Source organism: Brachypodium distachyon, chromosome 1 (assembly GCF_000005505.3).
Source record: "Brachypodium distachyon strain Bd21 chromosome 1, Brachypodium_distachyon_v3.0, whole genome shotgun sequence".
NCBI lineage: Eukaryota > Viridiplantae > Streptophyta > Magnoliopsida > Poales > Poaceae > Brachypodium > Brachypodium distachyon.
The window spans coordinates 70,464,858-70,473,614 of NC_016131.3; the positions used below are offsets into that span (position 1 = coordinate 70,464,858).

The following is an 8,757-nucleotide window of genomic DNA, read 5'->3' on the forward strand; positions in this document are numbered from 1 at the left end:
CAATCATGCTTATGCAAGACATTTGGTTTTTTTCGAGCAACTATGCTTGATTTATGTGGAACTAGTTTGTACTTTTCTTCTTCTCTCCCCCCAAATAATGCTTAGCACGACGACGGATAAAATAAAACGCTCAATCATCAGAAGAGAACAGTTCCACCATCCAGGTTGCTTACCGAATGCATCCATCTCAACTGATACCATGGCCACATCAATTCGCTTAACCAATGCCATCAATAAGAGCAGCTCACCAGTCTCATCAAAACAAGATCTCTCATCTTATTTGCTACGTACGTCAAATTTTAACCATTCATATACTTCTCTAAGCGACCAGTTTCTGCGTATCGTTATCAGGTGTCCGGACTCTGGACGGAATCCACATATTGTCAAAATGTCAACACAGACATCCCATCTAATTCCGTATACTTTTGCATAACTTATTCATCAAGTGGTCTAGGTAGCCTTAGTGCATTACCGAAAAACATTATCAACTTCCTAATAATTAATAAAAAATTCGTGGCAGGAATACACGTCAACGCAAGAAGAAGAACTGTCCAGACTGCCGATCGAACACAAGCGATCAGGCCTACGCGAACGCCTGGGCCTCGATCTCGGCCTTGACCATGGCGGCATAGAGGCCGTCGCGGTGGCTGGCGAGGAGCCCGTCGTGGCTGCCGAACTCGACGGTCCTGCCGGCGCTGACGACGGCGATGCGGTCGGCCTCGCGGACCGTGGAGAGGCGGTGCGCCACCGTGATCGTCGTCGCGCGCCGCGAGACTCGCCGCAGCGCCTCCTGCACGTGCTTCTCAGACTCCAGGTCCAGCGCGCTGCTCGCCTCGTCCAGCAGCAGTATCCTCGACCCCTTCAGGATTGCGCGCGCGATGGCGATCCTCTGCTTCTGGCCCCCTGACAACTGCACCCCACTCTCTCCAACCTGCTCAAAACAAGCAATTTTTCTTAAGTTAACTTGTTAAAATCTTCAAATTTACGAATGGCTGTTTTGATGTGTTTAGACTTTCGAGTAGTAGCTCACCTGCGTGTCGTAGCCTTGGGGAAGTCCAGCGATGAACTTGTGGATGTTGGCCTCCTTGGCAGCATCCTCGATTTCGGCCCACGAGGCCTTTGGGTTGCCGAACCCGATGTTTTCTCTGATGGACCCACTGAACAGCGCCGGCTCCTGGCCCACCAACGCGCATTCCCCCCTGAGCCACTTGAGGTCCAGGTCGCGCACGTCCAGCCCGCCGACCATGACGGTTCCCCCGAGGGGATCATAGAACCGCTGTACCAGCCACACCACCGTGGACTTGCCGCTCCCGCTGGCTCCGACAAGCGCCACCGTGCTCCCGGACTTGACGCGCAGCGAGAAGTCGTTGAGCACCGTGATTTCCGGCCGCGACGGGTACGCGAAGACCACTTTCCTCAGCTCCACGTCCATGGGCTTCCCTTCCTTGATCGCCCGCCGCTTGCTGCCTTCCTCGCTGATCGCCGGCCGGCGCTTCAGGATGGCCAGTATGCCGGCGATGGCCGTCGGCGCGCCTGACGTGTCCGGGGCGAGCCCCGCAAGCTGGCCCACGGAGAAGGAGCTGAGGACCAGGATGAGGAAGATCTTGGACACGTCGCCGAAGCTTGACTGGCCTTTCTTGATGAAGTAGGCGCCCGCCCAGAGCGTCACCGTGTAGGCGCCGTACATGGCGCCCTGGGAGATCCCCAGGATGAGGCCCATGTACTGCGACCTCCGCTGGGCCTTGGCCGAGGGGCCGTCCAGCGCTCGGTTGAACGTGCCGACGATGCCGCCCTGCGCGCAGAGCGCCGCCACGGTGCGCACGTTCGACACGGCACCGGCTGCGATGCTGCTGGCCCGCGCGTAGGCCCCGTCGTCTGACCTGGCGCCCAGGTTGATGAGCAGGTTGAGGTAGCTGGCACCGAGCGTCAGAGGTGTGCAAGCCATGGCCACGAGAGTTAGGCGCACGTCGAGCCCGAAGCAGATGCCGAGGCCGACGCCGGCGGAGCCCACGGCCATGAGGAGCACGGCGTACCGGTCGCCGAACATGGAGCGGAACGCGACGGCGTCCCGCGCGAGGCGCGTGACCAGGACGCCCATGGCGTTGTCGTCCTCGTCGAACCACGCGGGCTCCTGCCGCATGATGGCGCGGAAGAGGCGGTCGCGGACGCGCATGGTGAGCCGGGCGCCCGCCCAGCCGCAGAACCCTTGCTGCCCGGTCATGGTCAGGATGCACGCCACGCCGAGACCCACGACGGCGAGCGCCAGGTACCCGACCTGCCGCCGCATCTTCTCCGTGTCCGGGTCGAAGTACACCTGGACGGCCTGGCCCAGCAGCAGCGGGAACACCGAGAACACCGCGCCGGCGTTGATGCCCATCAGGAACCCCAGGATCAGCAGCGGGCCTTCCCGGCGCTGCAGCTCCCATATCTCCGAGATTCTGAACCTTGTGTCCTTCGCCTTGTCGTTGTCCTTCGTCTCCGCCTCCTCTTCGTGTATGGTGCGAATGCCGGCATACTTGGACTTGGACACCGACACGTCATAACCGGAGTCGTCGGTGAAGCTGTTGTTGTTGTACGTCCCCCTGCCGGGTGTAGCGGCGTCGGGTTTGTCGGACTCAGTCCTGCCGCTGTTGGAGGCCAGCTTGACGAGGCCGGCGTAGGGGCCGTTGCGGGTCATGAGGTCGGCGTGGCGGCCGGACTCGACGACGGCGCCGCGGTCAAGGACTGCGATGGTGTCGGCGTTGCGGACGGTGGCGAGGCGGTGGGCGATGACGAGGACGGTGCGGCCGACGGAGAGGCGGTCGATGGACTGCTGCACGACGGCCTCGGACTCGGCGTCCAGCGCGCTGGTGGGCTCGTCCAGCAGCAGGATGCGCGGCTCGCGGATGATGGCGCGCGCCAGAGCGATCCTCTGCTTCTGGCCCCCCGACATCTGGGTCCCACGGTCCCCAACCTTAAACCGAAGAAAACTTGTTTGTCAGATCGTGGGCCATGGATAGAGTTTGACATGTGGTGTGTGCCCGTCAGTCCAGTCTGCTTCAGTTGTTACCTGCGTGTCGTAGCCGTCGGGGAGTCCGAGGACGAAGGTGTGGGCATTGGCCTTGGTGCAGGCCGCGACGGCCTCTTGCCTCGTCGCATTCTCCTTGCCCATCATCACGTTCTCGATGATGGAAGTGGCGAACAGGATGGGTTCCTGCCCGACCAGCCCGATCTGGGACCTCAGCCACTTGAGGTTCAGCGACCCGAGCTCCTGCCCGTCCAACGTGATCGTCCCTACACACAAAACCCAACCCAACACAATCAAAATCTCCCCAACCGATCGATGCAAAATGCAACCGCGGCGCACGGCGATTGGTAGTAATTCACCTCTCGTGGGATCATAGAACCTCTCGATGAGCGCGAACACGGTGGACTTGCCGCCGCCGCTGACGCCGACGAGCGCCAGCATCTTGGCCGCGGGCACGGTGAGGTTGAGGTTGTAGAGGATGAGCGAGTCCGGGCGCGACGGGTACGCGAACTCCACGTCCTTGAACTCGATCCGGCCCCTGACCGAGGACAGCGCCCGCCCGGCCGTGCCGTAGGGGTCGATCTCCGGGGCGCGGTCGATGATCTCGAACACCCGCCCGGCCGCCGCCGTGCCCTGCGCGAACTGCGCCGAGTAGGACAGCGACAGCGCCAGGCCACGGCCCCCGACCATGACGCCGAAGAAGCACGCGATGGCGTCGCCGCCCTTGATCTCGCCCTGGGCCACAAGCTTGGCGCCGTACCACAGCGCCAGCGCCCACTGGGAGTATGTCACCAGGTAGATCATCCCCATGCCGGCGCCCTTGGCGAACCCCATCTTCACGCCGATCGGCGACGACCTCTGAAGCCAGTCGGCGTACTTGTCCGCCAGCCGGTCCTCCATCACGAACGACAGCACCGTCCGGATCGAGCTGATCGCCTGCTGCGCCACGTTGCCCGCGCGTTGGTACGATGCCTGGTTGGTCACAAAACATCGACGGCTTCAGATTGCGTTCAGTCTCAAATTCAATGCATATATATTCAGAGATTGTAAGAAAGGAACTAAAGAGCGGTTCATATCAGCTGATCGACCTCTTCCTTGGCGGTGAGGCCGCCGTATATGGCCTTGTAGGCGAGGCCGCAGGCCATCATGAGGGGCGTCACGGCGAGGACGGCGAGAGTGATCCTCCATGACGTTTTGAACCCGACCACGTACCCAAATATGAAGGTGAAAACGTGATGCACGAACCCTGCCATCTGTATGTTACATACATTCGACAAATGGAGCAATATTTAGGCCATGCACGTATTGTTTTGTTGATATACACGAACAATTTAATTTCAGCAATTTTTGTGTCTCTTTGCTCAGTTTACCTTGTCTCCCATGACTTCCTGGATCTGAGCAACGTCGCTGGAGATGCTCTGCATCACCTCGCCGGTGCTCACTTCCGTGTCGAAGAACCCGATTTCCTGACGCAGCACCGCCTTCAGGTACTCTCGTCGAACCCGCAGAGCCGATCTCTCGGCCACGATCCTCCAGCACATGATCTCTGCACGAGCGCTTAGATTCAGGACGAAGAACATGTAAACATATCATGGTTCAAAATGAGAACAACGTGCGCTCACCAAGGTATGCTCCTATGACGACAATTACGGCCAGGATCACCATGTAAACGCTGATCTGCATCAAACCAATAGCGAATGCACCTGTCTTTATACGAAGAAAACAAAGGGAATTTTTGGTAATTTTGATGTTGATCAATCATTGGCACTCACCTGCCTGACGTCCTTCATCATCTGCGTCTTGTCGGAAGTGACGATCTTGTTGACAAAGTTCCCGAAGAGGTACGAGTACCAGGGCAGCGAGCCGCCGTTGATCATGGCGCCGACGCACCCGAGCACGAGGAGCACAATGTCCAGAGGCGTCGAGTACTTGAAGAGCCCGGTGACGCTGACCGCCTTCCCGGCCCTCAGCTCGACCTCGCCGTCGTCCTCGTCGTCGAAGTCGTACTGTCCGACGCCGCCGCCGTCGTCGTCCTCGTCGCCGTAGTACTGGCTCCGGCTGTTGTACGACGTGACGCTGACGTCGTAGCCGAAGCTGGGCAAGTCCTGGCGAGCGGGTTGTGCAGAGGTGACGTAGAGCTTGTTGTGGTTGTCGCGGGAGAAGGAGACCTCGCGGGAGACCGGCGTGCGGGCCCCGGCGGTGCTGGTGGGGCCGTACCTCACCATGTCGCGGACAGGGGCGACGGACACGCTCTCGTCGCCGTGACTGCTGGCGAAGGACACGTCGGGCGCCACGACGATGGCCTTGCTCGCGTCCGTCACCACGCTCTGCAGCTCCAGCCGCTTGCCGGCGCCGGCGCCGGCTGGCCGGTGGGCCACCGAGGACGAGGAGAGGTCGTGGCGGCGGCGGGGCCGGACGCCGGAGCGGCGCGACAGGTAGTAGTCCCGCGCCGTCCTCTGGAACAGGGCCGGGCCGCGGCGGGCCGCGGCGTCCGGCCCGGCTAAGCCCCATGGGCCGACGGCGGCGCCGAGGCCGTGCGGCTGCGCCCACGACGTGTCCGGCTGCCAGGACACGGAGCTCTGCCACGACATGTCATCGACGACACCCCGCGTGCGCCGCTGCCCGCGCGGGCCCCCGCCGGCGAAGGAGGTGGAGCTGTCCGGGGTCGGGTATGGGCCGCGCCGGCGCCGGCCTTGGGCCTGTGGGCCGGAGCGGGAGAAGGAGAAGTCGGCCATGCCCGCACGCACGCTGGATCGCGTAGGAAGCGCAGGCTAAAGAGCCCAGAGGTGCTGCTGGGTTCGATAAAAAGGCAGTTGGTTCCTCGGGTGTAGCTTCTGATGCTCGCCGGTTGGACACGAGCGCGCGAGTCGCCGGGCGGCCCTAGGAGACGACGCCGCGCGCTGTTTCCTTGCGGTGTTGCAAGTTTGTGGTGGCAGGCGAGATCATCGTCCTACCGTAAAGCTTCTTGTACAGTACAGTTGTAACCTGTGTAACGCCAACAGATAGAGGAATAAAAATACCTCCGCACTGCAATTTACTTACTCTGCCTATTTCGGAGACTTGCCTTGTTGCGTCGTTATACGCGATATTACGCACACCATGTCCGAAGCACGACAGCGTGCATACAGCTCTGGACAAATGGAGGTAGAAGCATTAGTTTGGTCGGATGTGTTCATTGTTGTCTCTTGCGTTGCTGTATTGGGGCTTCATTCAACAGTGTGGATTTGTAGCCTGGATGGGATTATCATTCTTTGATGTTATCAAAGCTCTCGACACCAATATATTTTAATGGACGACGGGACACGTTTGGAAGTTGAGCAACTTACCAAGAAGGGCATCTTTCGCATCGGCTTCAGATCACAAGTTTCGCTGGCCTAAGTGACCCGTCCAAGGATGCCCCACCGTAAGAACAGCCTATCCTTTTCCTCCTGTTTTTACTACTAGTACTTCTCGTTATATGCTCCGTTAAGTACACAGCAATGACAAAGACAAAGCTGCAGTATAACTATTATTATCTTCTGTCCCATCTTCAAAATAAGAGGTGGTTGGTTATGTTTGAAGAGTCCTCATGAACGAGTGGAGTAAATCAAGTACCGAGTATTATTCAAAACAGAGTAGAGTTCAGATAATCAGATTGAGATAGTGGTGCGCCGGTCAATAGCATAATAGTACCTTGGTCGTCTTCTGTGCTAATGTTCTTCCAAGTGGCGAGGGAACAGCATCGTTCATCAGCGCGCAGTTGCTAGTAATAAGAAATAGTCCTTGTTTGAAGGAGAGCGGGCACACGGATTTGAATTGCTCGGTTTACGTACACTCGCTCAGTCAAAGTCAGCAGAATCCTCCCAGATTTCTGCCATGGTGGTGTTATTAGCCTGCAGCACAGTATGCAGGCGATTCTTTAATTTTCTTGAAAAATTGACAACACATGGCCCAAAATCTTAAGTGGATTCTCACCTTAAGAACATATCTCTGGCATGAATATTAACTACCATAAATCAGACCTAATTCCTATGAATCTCGAGGAAGACGAAATTAATTATGTACCTCAGATTTTTTGATGCAAAAAAGTGATCTCCCCGTTACCTATATCTAGTAGTCCCACTGCATCATAGTAAGTTGAGAAAAGAAGATCTGCAGCCTGTGATTGACAAAATCATCAAGATGGTAGCTGTGTGGAGAGGACGACTCATATCTTGTGGAGGTAGAATTGTGCTAATTAGAGCTTGCCCTAGCAAGCATCACTATCTACCTGCTTTCCTTTATTAAATTTTCTACATGGGTAATTCAAGTCATTAATTCATAGATGACTCACTGTCTGTGAAATAACTATGAAGGATATAATAAGTACCACCTAGCAAATTGAGAAATTATGGCCATGAAGAAGGAATTTGGAGGTTTAGGTATACCTAACTTTAGAGATCTGAATGTCACCCTGTTTGCCTCATGGATTCGGAGATTTAATCTGGACTCCAATAGGCTTTGGAAAACCCCCATTAAGTTTAAGTATGAAGTGGATAACCCCAACATCTTTGCTTGCGAAAAAAATAACTCCTCTAATTTTTGGAAAGGAGTCATGTGGGCCTGTAAGGCTGCTAAGATTGGATACCACTGGCTAGTGGGATATGAAAAATCCATCCGTTTCTGGTAGGACCAATGGTTTGGGGGCTCCAGTTTAGATATTCAGTTTTGGGAGTTGTATGTGATTTGCAATGAACAGATGGCCACTCTGGCTGAAATCTGGGATTGGAAATTAGGTTATATTTTAGACGTGCCTTTGGACCAAGGCTTTTAGAACAGTGGGAAGATTTAGTCCAAATTGTTTCTGTTGTTGAGCTTACTTCTGAGAAAGACCATATGATTTGGAAGCTTAATAATTCTAGAATTTATTCCTCTCAGTTCCTCTATGCTATAGTGAACTTCAGAGGGATTCATCCTGTTTTTGTGCCTTCTCTGTGGAACATTTATGTTCCCCCTAGTGATATGGCTCGGGGTGGCCTGATCTTTCGATGAGTTTGCTAACTCTCGATTTGGGTAGGCGGTGACGTTGACAAACCAACTACGGCCTAGGAAGGCAGCGCCTTAGCAACCGATACACCAACTCTAGAGAGTTATTGATCACGCGGGGGCACGATCAACCTGACCACGAAGGTCTTTGTTCCTGCAAGCAATCGAAGAACAAGCAAAAACAAGATAAATAGCAAATGCAATCTAAAATTGCTAATACACTATTAAACCGGTGTCTCAACGAGACGATAAGTTGGAGTCTTGATGACGGTAAAACATGTGGTCTAACCGACACACGCGATTACATGAAATTAGCAAAAGCTAAACTTTATCTAATCAAAACCCAAGGCTATATAAGGGAACAAACAGAGTATATAAAGGACGAGGAAGAGAGAATTTCGTCCACCATGAGAAAGGAGCCCGAAATCCAACTCAATATCTAACTTTCCTAACAAACTACAACTTTTGGAAACAGCAAAACAAATCCGTCATCTTTTTTTGTCCGCCACGGTCAGCACTTGTCGAATCTCCTGGTGGGGCCATATCCTTTGGAAAAGTCTTGAAATTATATTTCCAACAAGTACTTGTTTGCTTGATTTGGATTCCGGATGCGGCTTGGGTGATTAAAACAAATTCGGGTCTCCTGATAGCTCAGACCCGAATCAGATTCAACTTGAATTCGGCATAGCTTTCTCTACCAAGCTCCGAATCATGCATCATTTGACTTGTTGAAAAGTACACTTGAA

General features: G+C 55.0%; 1 protein-coding gene across 1 annotated transcript; it reads right to left on the reverse strand.

Moving 5' to 3' along the window:
• Nucleotides 1–276: 276 nt before the first annotated feature.
• On the reverse strand, nt 277–6,044 carry LOC100827033 (ABC transporter B family member 19). The gene is made up of 8 exons (XM_010231939.3): nt 4,780–6,044; nt 4,630–4,684; nt 4,378–4,553; nt 4,096–4,260; nt 3,367–3,979; nt 3,050–3,273; nt 1,031–2,953; nt 277–931 (listed from the first exon to the last, which is right to left on the reverse strand). The coding sequence occupies exons 1-8, from the start codon at nt 5,740–5,742 to the stop codon at nt 584–586; spliced, it is 4,467 nt and encodes a 1,488-aa protein (XP_010230241.2). The 5' UTR covers nt 5,743–6,044; the 3' UTR covers nt 277–583.
• Between the last annotated feature and the right edge of the window lie 2,713 nt (nt 6,045–8,757).

Excerpts from the sequence above, each read along its gene's own strand:
- LOC100827033 (XM_010231939.3), bottom strand. The coding sequence starts at position 5,742 with ATGGCCGACTTCTCCTTCTCCCGCTCCGGCCCACAGGCCCAAGGCCGG. Across the intron at positions 4,554-4,629 it reads CGTCATAGGAGCATACCTTG|AGATCATGTGCTGGAGGATC; the intron begins GTGAGCGCACGT and ends GCGCTCGTGCAG. Across the intron at positions 3,274-3,366 it reads GTTCTATGATCCCACGAGAG|GGACGATCACGTTGGACGGG; the intron begins GTGAATTACTAC and ends TTTTGTGTGTAG.